The sequence below is a fragment of the Pholcus phalangioides genome, unplaced genomic scaffold (genome assembly GCF_987345545.1).
Source record: "Pholcus phalangioides strain wild (caught in Gottingen) unplaced genomic scaffold, Ppha-v1.0 ptg000007l_1, whole genome shotgun sequence".
NCBI lineage: Eukaryota > Metazoa > Arthropoda > Arachnida > Araneae > Pholcidae > Pholcus > Pholcus phalangioides.
In genome coordinates this window covers 21,317,411-21,339,247 of record NW_028301600.1, presented here as the reverse complement: position 1 = coordinate 21,339,247, position 21,837 = coordinate 21,317,411, and the positions used below count along the sequence as shown (strand labels likewise).

The 21,837-nt window shown below is 33.6% G+C and overlaps 1 protein-coding gene across 2 annotated transcripts in view; it reads left to right on the top strand.

Annotated features, from left to right (window-relative positions):
- The window catches only part of LOC149085057 (uncharacterized), a 76,704-nt gene that overhangs the window by 41,274 nt on the left and 13,593 nt on the right, over positions 1–21,837 (top strand). For both annotated transcript variants that reach the window (XM_089232838.1, XM_089232839.1), the window contains exons 10-15: positions 1,826–1,962; positions 7,106–7,169; positions 7,881–8,017; positions 9,034–9,117; positions 16,402–16,495; positions 19,971–20,331. In XM_089232838.1, the coding sequence (XP_089088964.1) occupies positions 1,826–1,962; positions 7,106–7,169; positions 7,881–8,017; positions 9,034–9,117; positions 16,402–16,495; positions 19,971–20,331 (877 nt within the window). The remainder of the gene's footprint in view (positions 1–1,825; positions 1,963–7,105; positions 7,170–7,880; positions 8,018–9,033; positions 9,118–16,401; positions 16,496–19,970; positions 20,332–21,837) is intronic.

Sequence of the window (21,837 nt, the reverse complement as noted above, 5' to 3'; positions counted from 1 at the left end):
ACAAAAATGAGATCCGGTTGAAATTTTCTAGAATTTACCAGGTAGGGCCTCAGAAAAACCACTTGGTCCGGGGGCCCATGATGCTCTTAAGATGGCCCTGATTATATGGGAAGAGATAAGATGGTTTGCTTGTTGCAACAACTTTAAAACAAAAGTGAGAAAATTGCAATGACAACACCTCAGTCCTTTCTTCTAGTAAATTGAATATTTGCTTCAAACATAAAATTTTCTTGACTGGGATAGGGAACCATAGGTGTGCAGAACTTCAAGGATTCAGATCACTTGAATACCCAAGAATTTCTATGAAATGTGCCCTCTGTAATTCATAAACATAAAAAGCAATGCACATATCGTTGCCTGAGTGCTTTAATGGATCCCTTATATGCCAGATGTCTAGCATCCTTAGTAACCCTTCATTGTTTTTGCCTTATCAAAATTTCTGAATAAGAATGACAGCAGGGGGATGGGGGTAGCGGCGAGGTACCCGGCAAGTGAGAGGACATGGGTTTGATTCCCTGAAAGGGCAGTAGAATTTTCTTTTTTTCCGTAATTCATCTTCGCGTCAACCAGCTGTTGAATACCTTTGTATGGATGATGGAAAGTGATGTCATCCTTGGATGAGGCGAGGGGTATCACTAAGTTGTTGTGGAGCAAATTACATTCCAAAATTTTGAGATCATTGGAATAATATGCAATATAATATTTTTTCACAGGGCTCTGTGTCCCAGAAAACTGCTATATGACAATATTTCAAGTGAGGCAAGCTTAGTATCTTATGGGACTAGTTTTAATCTGAAAATAAATCCATATTTACAATGGTATCATGTATTTTTACAATAGCGGTCATTTTGACCGCTGTGGTAGGTCTAGGAGGGATGGAAATTCCTATAGTTTTAGTGTTAAAGAGTTAATGAAATTTTGTATGATGCAAGTTATGACATGCCGCAATTTATATCATCCAACAATGAAAATACCCTCTCATGACTACGAGTAATATTCGTAAAAGCAAGAATGTTAAAAATTGGCGTTGCAAGATGGAACATAAAATTAATCTAATAGGATTTATGGCCACCTTTTACAGAGACACTCACATGTTGTAGAGTGAGTTGCTGTAGTGCTAATGAGAAATTTGGCGAATCCTTGTGGTAGCCTCATCCTCTCTAGCACTGAGGCAATTCTTTTCACCTGATAGGTCAGAAGTGGCAGTTATTGATTTAGAGGTGATTATATTGATTTGCAATCCTACACTCCTGAGTGCATCCTAGACATGTTCATTCGAGTTTAAATCTGGAGATATGCTTGGCAGTCTTCAAGCAAGTGGCAACTTTGAAACATCGATACAACTGAAAAAAAAAAAAATTTATGTATAAGATATGCAGTCATATTCACAAGCTAACTTTATTATTTTGTAAGCTTTTTGAATCTGTACTGAGAGAGCTAAGGCAAAAAATTCAAAGAGGAATGAAGAAAAATAAATTACTATGAAATAGAAACAACACAATACAAATAACAGGTGCTTTGGGACTTCATTGCTTCAAGTGCCATAGATGTTTAACAATATTAATCCCAATGGTGCTATAAACCAGGCCACCAGAACTTGAGTTTAGGAACTTTTATGTACGAATTGTGAGCTATCACACCTGTAAATTATTTGTATAAGTTTAGAGAGTATATATATATAATTTTGATGACATTTTCAATGCTATTGTTAATTTTCAAATGATTCTTAATTTTCAAGTCTCGTGTCATTGTATGTGTTCAATAGATATTTTGAAGTTTTACAAAATGCTCAACACATCTCAAACTTTTTTTAAATTTTTTTTAGGAAACATTGCCTGAAGAAAACACCCAAAGTTGGTGTGATCAATTGCATATTTTGGATTATGATGATATTTTGCTTAGTGAAAGGAATCGCATCACCTCTGAATCTTTGAAATGGAAAGACATCATAGAGTATAAAAAGTCGGTATTTTTTTATTGCTTGGGTATTTATATTCATTATTTATTAGTAATTTTGTTGGAGAAGTGTCAGTGATCTTAAGTACGATAAAAATCAAAAAATGGTTCATAGGCAAATCACTCGTGATATCCAGAGAAGTTGCCAGTTTTATACTCGCAACCACAAATACAAAGAAATCACCATCAATAACAAATAAAATGAATACAGGCAAACCTCTCTATCTTGAAACTGACAGGACCAAAAAAAATTTCTAGATAGAGAGTTCTCGAAAAATAGTTTTTTAGTAATTAAAATATGTCAAAAATGGTGAAAAATTTGATTGATAAAAATTTAAAAAAAGAACATAAGCTACTATATTTTACTACATACTAATTAAATTATTGGGCAAGAGTTACACAATCAATGTTGAATGACATGGTATGCAAATATATTGAAATACTCAGGTTTTTTGTGTGTTCAATTTAATTCTATTTAAATGCTTTATTTAAAATAATCTTTAAGCTTAGAATTGATGCAAAATTTGATTTTTGAGCCTTTACAGTTCCATCTATACTAGCAAGAGCTACAAATATTTCAGGCCCTATCCTCTCAGTTTGCTCCAGAAAATGGTGCAGTGTTTTTAAAGCATGTGTTTAAGCATTTTTTACTGTTACTTTTTCTAATTCTTCTGAAGCATCTTTTGCTGTATTTTCATTACCACAGTCAATCATGCATACAGCAATAATTTTGGTATCAGTCAAGGTGCTGCAAGTTTGTAGTGAACTTGTGCATTTCCACAAAATCAGAAAATGAAATTTCTAGCTTCAAGTGATTTTTAGTAATGCCCCAATGCTTTGAAATTTCATTTTCAACATTGTTCTGAGAATCATTGAAATTCAAGTCAACCACCAGATCTGATCCTTCATCAACAAGATGATAGATTCCAAACCCGCAACTTCCTTGAAGCAATTCTGAATTGTCTGTTGGCTGACTTTCACCATGTTGAACAATCCATCGACATGACATTTACCCAGGGTTTGTAAAAAAAACCCAAAAAACTGGGGTTTTTTGGTTTAAATAGCATTAACATTAAACAATAAAATTTCTGAAAAATAATTCAAACTTCTAATAATTAATTAAAATAATAATAATGTAATAATATAAATATAATTAACACTATTCACATATTAACTATTCTATAAACATTTCTTACATTTCAACAAAAACCAACTTTTGCAATTTGATTATTTTTTGCTTAACTCAATGAATTATTTTTGTGTTTGAAAAATCTTTTAATATTATTAACCATATGAAATAAGGTGTTATTTTCAGTATGCATAATGAGGAAGCTATTTTGCTAAAATGAGGTGAATGTAATGTATTTAATGAAGCACAAATAATGCTGATTAATTAGCTATGATTTATGATATACAGGGTGATTATAACTAAAGTTCCGATTTCAAAACACTAAAAAAACTATTGTCAGAATGACTTCAAAATTTACATGAATATTCCTGGATCAATGGAATTTTGTATGGCAAAGGGGGGAAAAAATACTTAGAAATGTAAAATTAACGACACTCCATCACGTGGGAAATTTGCTTGCAGAATGGAAATAATAACCAGTCACGACAAAATGATTATTAAATTAGCATTGCACAATTTCATAATTTTGGGAAACATCATAAAAATGAAGTAATTGAACAAATAACTACAGCTTACTCAAAAAATGTTAAATATGTTATCCACCGTGTTCTGGCTACGAGATGAAAGCACAAAAATGCTTGTTCAACAACAGATCAGGCTACGTCATGGTAATGATGTGAATGTGCTTTCGATTCACCAAAGATTGCAATCCAACCACTGTTTATAACATTTTGAGGTACCTCCCCACAGCCAGAAATTTCAAGGGTTAAGGCCAGGTGAACTGGCAGCCAGCCAGGTGTCATGTCATCTTGTTATTCTCAAAATGGTTCTTCAGCAGCTGCTTTGCTGGTATTGTAATGTGCATGATAATAAAAGTTGTACTATCCATCAGAATATAGCTAAACTGATGCTGTTGAAATGCCGAAATGATGTAGTGGCACAGCATGGATTATAGGCCTACTGCTGGCCAAGTACAGCATCATCTACTTCCATATATTTTGCACTACTTGTACTTTTTTTTCTTTTATTTTGCCAAAGAAATTTTCATTGCTTCAGGAGTATCCATACAAATTTCCAAGTCATTCTGATCAGTAGTTCTTACTGTATAGCTTTGGAATCAAAACTTTAATCATAATCACCCTGTATATAGCTGATTATTTTTCATAAATCTGTGACTACTACACAATAGAACCCTGATTAACTGGGCTTAATGGTGAAAGTATAAAAAAAACTATTGAATGTGTGTTAAGACTGGGCGACATACAGTACGAGATGTGCTACTTCTTATGGGAAAGAAAATGAAAATGTCTGAGAGATAATATAACTATTAGTACACTAGTCTTTTGTCCTTTAGGGGGACAGCTGGTGTCTTTATTGGATTATAAGATCACCTGTGTGTGTGCGCCCCCTAGCAGGATGGTGCCACTACTGTTGCTGCTTCTTTGTGAAGTGAAAAAAAACCCTTGTAAGATAATACACCACTACATTTAGATATGTAGAGCAATCCTTATATCATTATTCATAAATTTGTTAAAGATAGAGCATCAGAATGTAGCCAAAGGTTAGAAAATGTGGTGAGAATGAGAAATTTTGTCTTTAACTAAGATACTTTATATGAAAAAAAGAAAAGATATATATATATTCAGGCCACTTTTATGAGCCATCTTGAAAAAAGCCACTTATATCATCTTACACCATTTAACAATATACCATCAGAGTGTACACCAAGAATAAAAAATGTAAGAATTAATGATTTTGGCTAATAATGAACCAATATGATATTTTTCATGGAAAGAAATTATATTTAGGCCACTTTTATTTGATTTTTTGAAGAAAACTAAGTTGGCTTTTTAAAAAAACCACTTGGTTAAAACCAATGTGGTTTAACCAAGTGGACAACCCTACATTCACTCCATGTCAATCATAGTATCCATTCATGATTGACAAGATCCATGAACACAATGGGCTGTAATACGAATAATATTTTCTTATCAGTTTTGTTCACCTACAGAGAAAAACAAGATTTGCACTAAAGAAAAGGAATTTCTGTGTTTTCTTTTTACTATCATTGTGTGGACTTAGGTTTTGTGAGATTGAGTTTTTTCCAAAATTACTTCGGACAGGTGAAAATGCATTGATTCAGTACATTAAACGCAAGGAATTTTTCATTTTTCGAGACATGGGTTTTTATCAGAAATAGGGTTTTTATCAGAAATAGAGTTTTTGAGAAAAAGAGGTTTGACTGTATTTTGAAATGAATCAAATTGAAATTTCATTTCTGTTGATTTCTCTTAGTGTGGTTCCAATCTGCTTTTTGAATGTATTTTGTCACGAGTGTCATGTGTATTTTGTCATATGTGTGTGCTACTGCTAAAGCCTAATACCAGTTTTATTGATTGCTCTTTGTATGGTAGCATTCAGATGCTATCAAAATGTACTGTGAATTTAGTACTTTACTTTGGGCTTAGCGTAAGTAATATTAGAAATGTTTTTTGCAATTTGGCCAGTCTCTGTGGTGAACTCAGAGATGGCTTTGAATATTCAATTCACCAATTTCATCATTTTATTTTCAATTAGAAATTTCATTTTTGTTAATTTCTCTTAGTGTAGAGCTAATTCTCTTTTTGAATTTATTTTGTCGTTCATGTATTCCAACTGCCTTTGGTGCTGATATTGGTATCTTATTTTGTATATTGAACTTAAAACCTGTTATATAATTCACTCTGCTATGATATATTTCTCTTGGATATACGGGGTGATTATAAAAAAACTATCCCGACATATGGGCCCCTAACTATCATATCATTCACAGAAACTGAATGAAATTTTGGCATAAGGTATTTTGAGGTATGCGCTCAAGAATGATATGGAAAACAACAGTGTCACTCTAACAGTTACGGTTACAGTGAGAAAATTTCGAAAATATCAAATGGCAACACCAAGTTTTTTGTATTGGAATGCGATCTCCATATTGAAAAACACTAAATAGCGTTGGAATGGCACCTGTAGCACGAAAATCCCCGGAGCTAGGCAAGGAAAAAGTAAAAAGGACTTTGCCGTGCACCAGAGCATTAATGTTCGTTTCATTCGTCACACCGTTTCTTCGGCTGAGATCCCAGCCTGATTAGTCCTCCACAAGGTCATGTGGAAAATTTGTGAAACACAATAAAATGCTTTATTTTATGCTGCTTCTCTGTCCTTATTGGTTGTCCTCACTTTTAGCCTATCTACCGCCGGTGATTTTCAGTTCTGTGATTTTCTTTCTTCCAGAGTTTTGGTCAGGGCAGAATTTTCTGGGGATAATGATACAGTAGCACATACATAGGAAAATGGTGGCTGTAGGGGAGAGAGGTAAAGAATGGGAAAACTTGCTCCTCTAATAATTTTTCCCTTAATTTCACATATGTTAACGATAATATTTTTTAGATTTATATCTGCTACTATATGTATTCGACTACCATATTTTTATGGGCATCTTTTCTCAACCACCTCATTGGGCATTTTGTCTGTTGTGGCCTTTATATTTGTATTTGTACTTCAACTGCATGCGTCCAAATTTGTTGCCAAACACTTGTATATGGAAAGGTTAACCCGGTAGCTGCGGTCAACACGAATATTGCATTTCGCGTATTCTATAAAATTCTGAGGGGTACACTATTATCGAGTTCTATATACGTATTGGATAAAAATACAATGATTTTGTACAGAAGAATTCAAATACCGCCCGCAGCTGGAGTACTTAACACACTTTAAGCAGATTACATCTTCGAAATTTGAAGGAGTAAAATTGAATTTTGATGTGTGAATCACGTATGTAGATGGGTATTGGAGAGCACTGATGCAAAGTGTACTCAGGGTATTGAGAGTACAAAAAAATAGGACTAGTCTCTTACATGTTCTCAAATATGGTAACTGTTTGTATTTTTTTTCAAATTGATTTAGATTTTTGATTTCTTCTGATATAATTGACTATTTTTTCTTTCATATATTTCGTTTATATATTTTTATTTTTTATTGAAGGCAAGATTCCTCTGAGTATTATCTTAATGAAGCAAAGAAACTAAAACATCAAGCTGATAAGGAAGTATGGTTCTGTTGCTTACATCTCTGTTATATATATATTGATCAATTGTATCTGTACCTGAGGTAAAAATGAGAAAGATTTATCTCCATATGCAACAGTATCAATATTTACAAATATCTAGGCTGTAGATTCTAAAGAGAGAAATTAAGGGGGGGGGGGCGTTAGGGACAAATCATGAAACAAGGAAAAATTTCAAAATTTTTGTTCAAAGGAACAAAAAGTGACGTCAACTGTGCAGAGCACTAACACATGCCCATTTTTAATTTTTAGGCTGAGGAAGTAACAGAATCATAGTTTTACCCACACAAAATTTTTAGTTTTTAGACCAATTATATAAGTATACCTCAGACTACACTTACATAGTTAAAGGGTGAAACAAAACTTCAGGATGCTGTTTTGTGTCTGGTGCTTCTATAATATGGTGGTAAATTTTTGAAATAAGATGCGTTTTTTCAATGGTGGTCAACTCACAATCATATTCAACTTTCAAATAAGATATGACAAATGGAATGATTCTTTTCTATTATTTCAAACTGTCACCTCATTAGGCCTTTGGTCTGTAGTATCATATTCATTAGGCAAAGTAACTTTCTAATATAAAATACAGTTTTCAACAAGTAAACATTGTACAAACAAAATTCAGCTCTAAAACAGCTGATGACAAAAGTTTTTATTATGAATGATTAATGCTAATTGTTCAAATTTTTTTAGACAGATCGAATGGTTCAAGCTATGAAATACTTGGAAGCTGTCCTGTATTTTATTTTGACTGGAAATGCAATGGAACACAGTTATCTAGACACAGAAAGGGTTCATACCATGTACAAAGAAACTTTAAGTCTTATAAGGTAATGCAGGCACGGTAGCCCAGGTTGATAAGATACTCACCTAAAGTACCAAAGGATGGTTAGAGGTGTCGCGAGCTCGATACCTAGTTCGTCCTTGTCAGAAAACTTTCCTGAAACAGGGGTACAACAGAAACGGCGACATGACCACAGAAAAAATTGCTACAGCCGGGAGTCCCCCATCGAGGGGTTAGTGCACCAACCTCTCGATGAGTATAAAAAAACAGGCTGCCGTTTGGTATCGGCAATAAATTATAGGTCCCAGTCTAATTAGCCCTCGTGTGCAGAAAATGACCGTGGTGTGACAAAAATGATCAAATGATTGTAAGGTAATGCAACAACAATAATAAAAATAGAGCTCATGCTCTTACATTCCTGTTGCAGTATTCACATGGAGCAGAATGCTTTTTTTGTTCATAACATTATCTATATTTTCTTGTAATTTACTTATGTAAAGTATTATACTACTTTATAATTTTTTGATTATACATTTATTGCTAGTAATTTTGACTCATATTTATTAGAAGTGCTTAATTGGAAAGTGGTAAATATTTAATAAAACAAATGTTTTTGAGATCATTTTTGTCGCACCACAGCTATTTTCTGATCACGAGGACCTACAATTTATTGCAGCGTTCCAAATTTTGCCTTTTTTATACTTGCCAAGAGGTTGGTGCACTAACCCCTTGATGTGGGACTCTCTGCCATAGCAATCTTTTTCTGAGGCCATCTCGCTGTTTCTTTTGTACCCCTGTATCAGGAAAGTTTCTGACAAGGATGAACCGGGTATCTAACTCGTGACACCTCTAAACATTCTTTGGTACTTTGGGCGAGTATCTTATCGACCAGGGCTACAGCGTCCCAAACAAATGTTCATCTATGATGACATTATATTTCATTTAAATTTTCTTATGTATGAAGTATACAGAACTAACAAGTTTAAATACTAGCATAATTTTTTTCTTTATGTATTTTGATTGAATGGATTTTTTTTTTAAATTAAAAATTGTCTTCATCAGGTACATATCTTCAAAATTCCAGAAACTAAATATTGATGATAGTTATTTTCCTTGCAACATTGATTATAAGCTCACTGTATTGAGGTAAGTATTTTTTCTTTAGAGAAGTCATTTTAGAAAACTTCATGTATATAAATTTATTTCAATTATAGAATATAAAGCACATAAGTCAAACAAATTTTGTTAATTAATAGTACTTTTTCAGTTATTTGGATTTATATCCAATGTTTGCTGATTAGATATCTGGGAAGATTTACACATTAACATGTCATATTTTTCAACCGTTATGGATTCTCTATATTTTCTGTACTTTTCCTAGTAAACAATAAATCTAAGGATTCTTATTCATGTTAGTCATCACTATATATTATTCATGTCATCAGGTTGATGAAAGCACTTGTATTGGTCACACAATAAGTTTCATACATAAGTTTGCTCTTAGGGTGACAGGATAAACCAGACAAATAAAGTATGATTTTTGCTCAATATGTTAAGGATGTGGAAGTTCTGGCTTTTCTGTGGGTACTTTCTTCAATTTTTAAAACTTAAAGATTTGATAGAACAACAGTGAGAGGGAGTAAATTAAATGTGAGAAAAGAACATGTAAATTACTTGCTATAAGGAAAGAACAGATCCTGATAATACAGATTAAGGAATTGATCAAATGATCTGGTATTTCAAGTTCTGCATAAAATACAATGAAACTTCAATATACTTAATGATACTGGACAAAGAAAAAATATATTGTCCCTGTAAAGGGGTTTATCACAATACACTTTGGTGTATCACACAAAAAGTAGCGATACTGAACATATTCAGTGATTAGGGGATGCACACTACCAGTATTATTAGACATCCTCAGAAGAACTGATATGAGTGACGAGTTTAAAAATATATTGGAGAATATTATTTTGAATGTGAAAAATAAATAAAAATAACGTAGCAGTTTTTAAAACTCTTCTCAAAAGTATTGTTATAGAAGAGTTATAATATATATATATAGCGATACTTGAATATATATATATATATATATATATATATATATCATAATAAAGGATATCATTGTTTTGAGTTGAATATATATATATATCATAATAAAGGATATCATTGTTTTGAGAGGAGTTAGACCAGGTTTTCCCAAAGGGGGCGATGGGACTATTCAAGGGGGTGATACCAGCTACAGACGTGATTGGGGAGCTACGAATGGGCATAAGGGGGCGATGGGAGGACGAGAGAAAAAAATAAGTTTTCGAAAACTGGGACCTTTTTCCCAAGAAAGACTTTGTAAATATCCGTGCCTATGGACGAAAAAAAAACAACAATATTTGCACACAGTAGTTGTTCTTGTTTCATCTGTTAAGGAAGCAGATCTGAAGTGTTTCCTCCCTCCTTGAATATGCGCTGTACGTTCCAGTTGTATTGTAACTGTAATTGATTGATAAAGCCTTTTGTCGCAGATTTTAACACCATCTGGGAATGACTGGTTTTGCTAATGACTATTCATTATTGGAGCTATCGTCCCCCAAAAAAGTGCAGCTGGTATCAGTGTTTTGGTTTCAGGGCCCCGAGACGATTCTCGTTATTATTATTTTTTCACCTTATAAATTCAATACAGATTGTGGTCCGCCGAAGAGCCTAGCCTCGGGATCCTGCGGCAGGATGCGGGTGGGAGGGGCATGATTTTAGCATCACTGTTCATTCACCTACGGCTATGGTTTTTTTGTATGCTGGTTTTTTTTATAAAAGAACCGCTTGGGAACAGGCACAAACATCAATGGCCAACAGCTCGTAACAACACCACTAGGAACCTCGACGCTCACTTTGAGGAACTGCTGTAATAGAAAATTTTTGTAATGTATTCGTTCAAGTTCATGAATTACTTAAACCCAAAAATAACGTATGTGGAAGTACCAAAACATAAATTACAGACAAGCAGTCTTGAATTTTCGTGCAAAAAAGTAATATATCTAAAGTGTTTGTTACACAACGGATGGACCTCCATTTCATGGTTCAAACATGCATATCAGCTTCAGCCACCTCGTTGGGCAATTTGCCTCTTGGGGCCTTTGTGTTTTTATTTATAATTTCGATGGTGTCCGAAAAGAAATGAATGTAATGCGGGAGAAGATGTTTGTTCAATCCACACCGTAAGTACAATAATGTATTTTTTTTTTCATCAAAATTTTGATATTACTAAATCCTCTTATATTGACCAATTTTTATGACTAAGTAAGCCACTTGGGCAGTACTATCTATCAGAGGCACCGACATGAAAAAATTATTGGGGGGGGGGCATAAAGTTGCTTGTCGTTCCAAGTACTTGTCGTACTCAAGCGTGTACGCAGGAAAGAGAGAACGTGCATTGCATTTTATTTTTAGAAATTAATTGGGGGGGGGGGGGGAGCTCAGTACCCCCTTAAAAATTGTATTGAGGGAGAGGGGCTCAAAGGGCCTGAGCTCCTAGGTTTCGGTGCCTATGCGATCTATTAATGCTTATCTGTAACCGCGCTGATTATGACAATGAGGATAAAAGGGAAATTTTGGTACTATCTCCGAAAACAAGCATTATTTCTCCTTCGAATATTGCGAAGAATATACGGATGGAGGGGGGGGGAATACACGCTCCTTCAGCATCGGATGACAGAAATGTCTTCTCGTGGTGTCGGTTTAGTAGAAAATTTATTAAAATTTATTTTTTTGACTTGAATTTTTTTTACGGTGACTTATGTAGTGTTTTTCCTTGAAAGAAAACGATGCATTTTCATACGACCTTTTGAGAGTGATTCTACTCAATTTGAAATCGACTCATTCTTAAGCATCGCAGTATATTAATAGTATGATGGAATTACCTTTTTAACAATGTAGAACACAAAAAACCAATGATATTCATTAAAAATACACGGAAATAAACGCCAATGAATTTTCGGGTATTTTTAGTGAACATGGTTGGTTTTTTGCGCTCTATATTAATAGTATTACTCAATGATATAATTATATTATCAATCATATCTCTCTGAAAGTATTTTTTTATTGTATTTTTACGTTTAATTAGTGTGGTTTCATTCGAATTTTTTTCCTTTTAATATGTTTGAGCTGAAAGGGTTGACTTTTATTGCAATCTAACGAAATTTCAGATATGTTCATAAAACAATGGTAAATATTTAAAATAATTATGTCATTCAGAATTATATATGTAGAAGAAAACAAAGAGAGAGGGAGAGTCAATTGCAATCTCTCCAATGCTTGCCAGTTTTAATCAAGAAAGAAGTGAGAGACCTTCTTGTGAAATAATGTAAAATTACATTTTCTTAAAATATGGACCTATATAATATCGCAGTAACTCTGGCGATTTGAAAAATAAATGGCAGCTAGGCGGACTCTGACTTGGACACGAAGAGGTCCTGGGCAAGGCAGGAATTGGGCCTCTGTGACTTGAATCCAAATATTTTGTTTACCCAGCGAATATAATGCCGGGATAATGTTTTGTATAGGAAATTATCTAAATAAAATATCAGATGTCTTCTTTTTTTATTCGTTCATTATCTTCCTTGGCGAGAAACTCCATTTTCTCCTATGGAACCGTTCACACCGGAAATAAGATGACAGAAAATAAGAGCTAGTATAACAAAAAATACTTGCGTTCGAGTTCGTTTCAGAATTTACTTGGTTAACAAAACAAAAACACCAACTAATGTCTCACGAGCTCCCAAGATCAATAATTTCAAAAATGAATTTATTTTAATGATTAAATTTTGAAACTTTGAAGGGGAAAAGTCATAAAGCAGTAGATTGCCAGGTAAATTTTTTTGCCGACCCATGGTTCAGAGAGTGTGAACACGATTGCATATTTAGTACATTACAACAACACTAATTCTAATTGGATAGCCATGTGCGCATATTTCTAAGGCGGTCACTATAAAATCGAAACCGCAGAGTAGTTTGCATCAATTCCATATTAAGTAAATATATATATATAATTTCTAATTAAGCCATGTTGCAAGTGGCTTTGTTCGAACTTGAATAATAAGGACTGGCTGAATTTTATCATCAATGAAGTTTTATGCATTCATCGGAACTTATCAAAACCTTATTTTGTGTTACATGTCAAAGTAGAACACTTAACTGTTGGTTATTGTTATTGTTGGTATTTGTTATGGGCATCTTTTTCTCAGCCACCTCGTTGGGCATTTTGCCTGTTGTGGCGTTGTATTTGTATTTATTAACTCCAACATGCGTTGGTGCGAATAATTTTGTATAAAATAAAATTTCTGGATACGCGATTTCATAGGAGTACGTAACACATGTTACATGTAGTTTAAATTGTTTCAGGAATGTGTAAGGTGCAGTTGACAATGGGGAGAGGGAGATTAAAATAATATTTATTTTTTTTATGTAACATGATCATCACGTATTCCCAAGAGATCCTCACAATCTGCAATGAAATTAATAATCTGTTCTGAATGAAAATAACAATTTTCGATACTTTTCTTTTCATTCTCCAACAATAACAATTATCACATTTACAAGAAAAATTGACAGAAATAGCATTAAAAGACGGTCTGACGTTCAAATTTGAAGATGGCTGTTAATTTTTCTGGCTACAAAAGCAAATACTGTCCTTGGAATTTATGCGGATATACAGTGGAGCCTCCCATAACGGACACACTTTCTTTCTTTCAAACCGAGCACAACTCAGGTCTATCACCATTTATGGGCGATTTACTACCTAGTGAATTGTGCCGGAAGTGTACCTAACAGTCTGAATGCGAATGTAGTGTTGTGTTTGATTTTTCAGTGCCACCATCTATATTTCAGAAGTGGAGTGATGTGTTATGATTGAATTTGTGCTTGTTTGTAGGTCTTTTGCTCTCTGTGGCGAAACTTTCTTTAAGGGGAGATTGTGTGTGTGTGGGGCTCGCATTCGCGCCTTAAAGTTGGGAACCACAGAAAACCAACTTCGACCACCACTGTGGTGACAGTGGGGTTCGAACCCGGGACCTCGCGACGCAAGTCCGTCACTATGACCACTCGGCCACCACAGCGGCCATAACGGACACTCCCCGTTTTTAGCAGACACCTCCAGTTACCAAATACTTTTTTGAATTACGTCAACGGGACTCCGGATATGAGACTGATTATTTTACTATCCATTAACGGACACTCCTCGTTAGCGGCGAAAATTTTCGATCCCGTGAGTCAGTGCCATCTTAATGCATGGGCTCCTGAAGAAAAGAGGGACCTCAGAAAAACGAGAAGTAGTTGAATCTTTAGAGACGTGTCCAGGTAGGGCCTCAGAAAAATCACTTGGCGGGGGGAGGTCCATGATGCTCTTAAGATGGCCCTACCATCAGTGTCCGTTATTGAGAAGTTCTAATATAGCTGAACATTTTTCATGTGCAAGACGTTTCAATGCAGTCACACAAATCTTTTGACAAAAATCTAAATCACCTACAGATATTCAATTATTAAATTGTGAGTGTTTGAGAATGCTGCTGAGAAAACTAAGCGACAATCATCACACTTAGAAAACATCTATTAACAATAAAATTATTTTTATTAAAACTAAGTAACAATTGTAGTTTTGCATCTATTTTTTAATAATTTTAACATTAATGGATATTTTTTGTGTGATGCGAATATTACTTTGACCACAATAAATGCAACTAAATGCATATGTTTTGTGCTATATGCATATGCTTATAATTCACAAATTTAATTTTTTTGTTTTGCAATGAAGTTTACTGTAATTTTTTTAATTGTAATTATTTTAGAATTTTTAACCCTTTTTATACTAGAAATGTTTCAGGAAAACAATGACACAAAAAAAAAAATCGAAAATTTGTCACTGCATCTTTCAACTTTTTAATGTGGGTTTTTAACATCTCTTTCGGGGGGGGGGGGGCGATGAGAAATTTTGTTTTTGAAAAGGGGGCGATGGGCTGAATAAGTTAGGGGAACACTGAGTTAGACTATAGGTGATCCTTAACGAGATTTGAAAAATATCATTGTAGAGGGATTTATTGTTATGTTAAGTATTGTTGTAGCAAGGTTTCACTTTATATATATCTTTTTTTTAAGCATGTAAATAAATTGAGCATAAGATTTTTTTTGTCACATTGAAAACTGTTATTTTGACATGCCTCATGAAACGTGTTTTTCCTGCCACTCAACCTCTATTCAGCTGTCATCTCCGCAGGCGGCCACTTTTTTTGGGAATATTGACTGGCTGTCCTAGAGGAATTTCACTGTATATATGTGGATTTCTTTTTTTCCTCTCATTATTTGTACAGACAAACATGTACTAATTATTATTTTTCAGGACTCACAAGCTAGCTTAACTTCAAAACGTTCTGTGTCTGTGTTTTCACTGATTGAATAATGGAATTATTTTATTTTAAAAAAATAGCTGTCAGTTTTCTTATGTTTTGCATAAATAAAAAGATACAGATTGATAAAATATAATCTCATTGAGGGAAAATAATCCATGAGCATATTACAGTAGAACCTCGCTACAACCATACTTGATATAGCAATAAATCCCTATACAACTATATTTTTCAAGTCTTGTTCGGAAATGCCTATAGTCTAAATGTTAAAATTATGCCCCTCGATATAGCGATAGTTGAATTTTCTCTTTCCCAAATTCATCTTTGCATCAGCCAGCTGTTGGAAACCTTTGTATGGATAATGAAGAATGACATAATTCTAGGATAAGTACAACAATATTTTTTGCTTGGTCTGCAGATCGTTATACCAATATTTCACTGTATTCAAGTTGGTTTCTATTCAGCTTTTGTAACACTGTAATCATTTATATGTAGGTCATCAGAAAAAAAGTTCATTTTAAAATATTCTTACTTCAACATTTTTCAATATTGCACACATGGGTACTGCCAGTGATGCCACTCTATTATAACTGTCTTGGGTCCCTGGAATCCAGGTTATTTAAGAACCTAGATCCTCACAGTGTAAAGTATGCCTTTAGATTGGTAAATTAAATTTTTATTGATATTTTTCATTAATTACCTTTGGGTATTTGACATGGTATAGCATTTCAGTAGCATAGTGGGTGAATATTTATGAGTGATTTTTTAATATACAGGGAAATGATGTCACTGTTAAATTTTCCTTCTAAAATTCATATCTGCATTGTGTCCAGTTGTCTGTACCTTGTTAATTTTTTTTTTTTAAATTTTTTGGTGGGATTCCTGCAGGCTTTTCATCAATAATACTAATTTGAAGTCTAGTTTTTTTATGTATATAGGGTTGATTTCACATGTGTGTATTCTGCAAAAATATTAATGTCCTATGTTGTATTAAAACTTTTATTTTTTCAACTTTTGATGTATTTATCTTCTTGTTTTGCAGTTTAAGATGTCAATCATTATTGTATTTAAAAATGTATCAGCTTCATAGAGATGATGTCAGATATCTTCATAAGAATATAACTTCTCATCTCAAAGTGAGTTTTTTTAATTGTAATTATGAAATCCACACCATAAATTTTAATTTACAAATAGAGTAAACTCCTCACTAAACTAGAATCAGTGTAAAAAAAAAACTTTTAAGCCTATGGCTCTAAAGCTGTGCACCAATTTATCGTCAAAAAGTGCTTTGTCCAAATTTTGGACCTGTTCCCTGATTTCTGATAGATAATTAAAATTTCTAAGTAATTTTTATTTTTCATCCTTACCCAAGGACCAAAAAAAAAGCTTAAGGCTTTTATTATTATTAAAAATGGGGAGGTGGTACACCTGATTCGCTATGGAGCAGCTATATATCATATTTAATGTTAAGATCCATTTTAACCATGTTTGTGAATCAAATAACTTGTTACAATTTTTTTGTAACAATACAATACTATATTTCAATCAACATGAATGTCTAATTTGTTATAATTGTGTGTGAGGATTGATCAGTTTGAGGTGATAGTTTCTGTGAAAAAAATAAAGACAGACAAATTAGAAAAAGACATTTTTACACCAGCAGCAGAAACAAAGAAAGTAAAAAAACTACCCGGAAATTACTTGAATAAATGGCTGTTCACTAATAAGTTTGATCCTGCAAAAACTTTTCTCTATATTTCTACCATAATGATTTTTTTTTTTTCAATCCTCTGGTGAATGCAGTATTAAAAACTAGTTTGCAATGTATTTGGCAGATACAATGACGACTAGAAAAAAAAGTGCTTGAGAGATGTTCATATTAAGGAACACAACTATCTGTATCAATTTTATTCACAAACTGGTCCAAAATACAGTGAAACTTTTATAAGTCATCACTCGTGTTATCAAAAAATTGTAATGGCTTAAACAGAGTGACTACTTGAGCGAAGTGCTGAAAAATAAAAATTTAAATGACAATATATTATCAACAAAATTTATAGATTACAAAAATAAAAAAAACAAAATTTTTACCTTTTTTTAGCTATTAGTATTTAACATAATAACTTTATAATATAGCTATAATAGCTGGCACTGCCCAGGTTTTCTTCAATTACCAGGAGGATTGAAAATGTTACAAACCATTATGAAGACATAAACTATTATGCATAATACTGCAGCATTAAAGACGTAACAAACCTTTCTAAGGGCATATGCATGTCTGAAACGCAATTTTAGGGAACCAAAGTAAACATTCCGAAAATCATTGTTGATGCAGAGAAACCCTTGTTGCCCAACAGGTTTTCACTCAGCTTTGACGAACTTTTAAAATTGTCTATTGTTCAATCCCGGTTATGTTAGATATATATGTAAAATTTGGTGACAATTAGTCCAAAATTTTAGATTTGTATAAAGAACAAACATGCATACATACATACTTTCACATTTATATATACGTTACTATTATATAATAAAATTTTGGATGCCATTGTAAAAAAACACAGCTAGGCAGTCAAGTAAATAGAGAATTTATTATATAATTTATTCTTATGGATTAGAATTAACTGTTATTTTGACCCATTCTCACTTGCAGAAATGAAGTACTGTGATACACTTTTTTTTCATCTAGTTTTTCTCTCTCAAAATTTCCACTTTTTTTTTTTGTGTGTGTGTGCTTGTATTTGTTAGTGCCAGGAATATTTTTTCCCTGTGGCTACTGCATTCAAAAATAGGGAAAAACCACTAGTACACTAGCTTTTATTAGACCACCACTGTACACCACTAGCTTTTTATTAGAATCATGGATAATGTTATCATTCAGATATTGCCACCACTTTTGCAAGGAACTGAACGGACCAATATCACAACATGGCGAAAAAATTTGTTTATAGTTATGGGTACCTCAGACAATTTTATCTATTTTTTTTCCATCATAAGTTTTTTGTGCATTCTGGTTTTTTTTTGTGCAGCTAAGGTTTAACCAAACTTATTATTTTCCTTGTAAGTTATCATTATCAAGACTGCAAGACTGTATGTTGGAGGCTAGAAGGTGTTCTCTTCCCCCCTCTCTTGTGGACAAACATTTGATCATTGATCATTTTTGTTGCACCACAGTCATTTTCTGCACATGAGGGCTGATTATATTGGGACCTACAGTTTATTGCTGATTCTGAATGGCAGCGTTTGACATTTTGCCTTTTTTATACTCACCAAGAGGTTGGTGCGCTAAGTGTAGGACTCCCTGTGGTAGCAATTGCTTTCTGTGGTCATGCTGTCACTACTTCTGTTGTATCCTCGCGTGAGGAAATTTTCTGACTAGGATGAATCGGGTATCAAACTCCCAACACCTCTAAACATCCTTTGGTACTTTAGGCGAGTATCTTATTAACCTGGGCTATACAGTGCCCGTTGACAAACATTTCTGTACTTAATGTCATAATCAGCCTGTAGTATTCCTTGTGATCCATAGAGAAATTGGTATATCCTGTGATCCATGTTCATGTTCAGCTACTTTGAAATAGCCTTCCTATAGTGAAGGCAAAAATCCAAATATAAATAATACAAATGTGTGACGAAATAAAAAGAGACCTTTCCTTCAGTTCTTGATTAATTTCTTTCAGTTGTCCAGTTTCAAATTTCTTTTTTCGAGAGTTTCTCAAGGGATCTATGAAACATATTGTACATTTAAAAAAAATATCGAAATTCTTGAAACTACTTTAAACAGTTCTATTCCAATGCCTCACAATGACTGAATAAGAAAAATGCAGGATTTTAGCTTAAAAAAAAGGCATTTTAGAATGGAAGAAAAAAAAATTGGAATAATTGGACATTTTTCAACCAATTATATATATATATGTAGGAAAGGAAGACAGAGTTGTTCTGTTTTACCAATTTAACCATTTACTATACATGACATTCAACCAAACGGTCACCTTATGATAACCATACTTGCAAACATGACTTTTTTTATTGATATAATTATCATTTGGTTATTGTTATCAGAAACCCAGAGTCCCAATGTGATCACATTAAGCAGCATGGACTGTATTGAACTAAAGAAAAAGTTAATTTGTTTATTTATGTTCTATTCATTAATAGAAAATTATGAAATCTAGTCTTCAAGTGGATTAATCTCCTGCCTTTCTCTAATGGCATAGTATTTGATTCTTTTGAGAATGATGAATGACTTATTGATTGATTGTTAAGTTCTGATACTCGAGTACATAACAGATCTTTTCCCGACCTTCTACATAGTTTACATATTCCAGAAGCCAGTGGATTTCCTTATAGATAGATCAATGAACCACATGGGTAAACTTTCATATTCTACTATATAATTTTTTTTCAGTAAATTATTTTAGATTGAATTGAATTTTGCTGAAATATGCTCTTTTAAAAAAGCTTAATATAGTAGAATATTCTTGAAAAAAATCCACATTGAACTGGTGATTTAATGATTGATAAGATACTGGTTTAAAAATTAAATATTCTTTGTATGAATGATATTTAATTTACTTTGAATTATAGCCATGTTTTGTTCATGTATTTTTTCAGACTGAATTATCCTCCAATCAAACATCTAACTCTCCACTCCATGTACTTCAAAGTTCACGCACATCTCAAGTCCCATATCCTCAAACATCACCATGTTCACTTACACCTTCACCAGCAGGAAGTGTTGCATCACACAGCTCTCATAGTAGTGGTTATAGTAGTAGTGAGTCAAGTTGGTTTCTTCCTACAGCATCTTCTAATGGAATTCAACTCCCATATGAACTTGTCTGTGATGCTGTTACAGTATCCCACAGTCTATACAGTATGATGCAACAACAGAGCATCCATTTAGCTAATTTGCATCTCTGCCATGATCTGTGGGAACATGCTGATTACATTTGCTCAAGGGAATATTGTAAAGGTGAGATGACTATAATATTTTAATTTAGGACAGAGTTTTCTAGAACAACCTGATAAAATATACAGTAAAACTTCTCTACAGTGATCACTTGGTGTTTCATGAAAATATAGCCATATCCTGACTTTATCACTTCTGTAGCCGATATTAGTTTGCAAAAAAAGTCATTAAGTCACTCACTGGTTAAATTTGGTTGCTAACCACTTACATTATAAAACATCTTAGCCTATTTCATGCAATCTGCCTTGTGTGATAAAATTTATCACAACTTCTACTCCCATAAGGTTGTTCTCCCTGACACGTTCCCAAGATCAACACCTTTAGCTGCATAATTTATAATTTATTTTTGATGACTATTTCTGACAAGCCTCAATGTTTCTCCTTCAACCAACCAATTCCACAAAAGCATCTTTTTTTTTGTTTCGCATCTTTTTTTTATTTCCACTTACAAACAGGGTTGTTTGATTTAAACCACATTGGCACATTGGATTTAACCAAGTGGCTTTTTTTAAAACCAGTCTGGTTATTTTTTTTAATAAAGAATCTCATAAAATTGGTCTAAATATTTTTTCACTTGTATAAAGTATATCAGTTCTTTATCAACCAAAATTTTTCATTTTTACCATATTTTCTAATGGTATATTCACTAAAGTAATGAAACATAACTTTAGTCTTGTACCTTTTATTGGTATAAGTGTTTTTTTTCTTCAAAAAATTACATAAAAGTTTCTTGAATACATGGTGCATGGCAATCAGCACGTACTGCATTTTACTGGCAAACTGTTGATCCTAGAGGCATATTTCCAATTACAAAAATTTTCCAAATAACATGTAGAACTCAGATGCATCATTCATGTTGCAAGGGATTATATACACTGCTCAAAACAATTAGGGGAGCACATGGTTTTAACAAAATTACGCAAATATGTATACCGATAAGTAACATAAAATGAATCATCCATAATTTAAAGCCTAGCAGGAAACGGAAGAAGAAAACTTCATATGCAAATCAAAGTTCACGACGTCAAAAACCAGAAAAAGGAGATAAGGGTAGAAATCGGGATGTTGCAGAAACGTCTGTTTTACTGCCGTAACTGTGAAATTCGATTGCGCAGTATTTTTTTTTTTGAGACAAGGTGACTTGAGGATGTCTCAACAACGTGATTTACCGGAATCCATGGCATGGCGTGTTAAAGGCAGACTGGAATCTGGGCAAACACAACGTAATGTTACGGACGCTGTTGGAGTCGCCAGAAGTGTTGTTGCAAGGCTGTGGAATTGATTCCAAGAAACAGGAAATGTTAGACGTCGACCAGGGCAAGGTCGGCAACGCGCCACTACAGCAACTGATGACCGGTATATACGGTTAACAGCCCGTCGAAACAGAACAGAGAATGCTACGCAGCTGCAAAGACGGTTGCTCTTGGCAACAGGACGAAGGGTGTCCAGCCAAACAGTACGTAATCGGCTTCATGAGGGAGGGCTCTATGCACGTAGGCCAATGGTCTG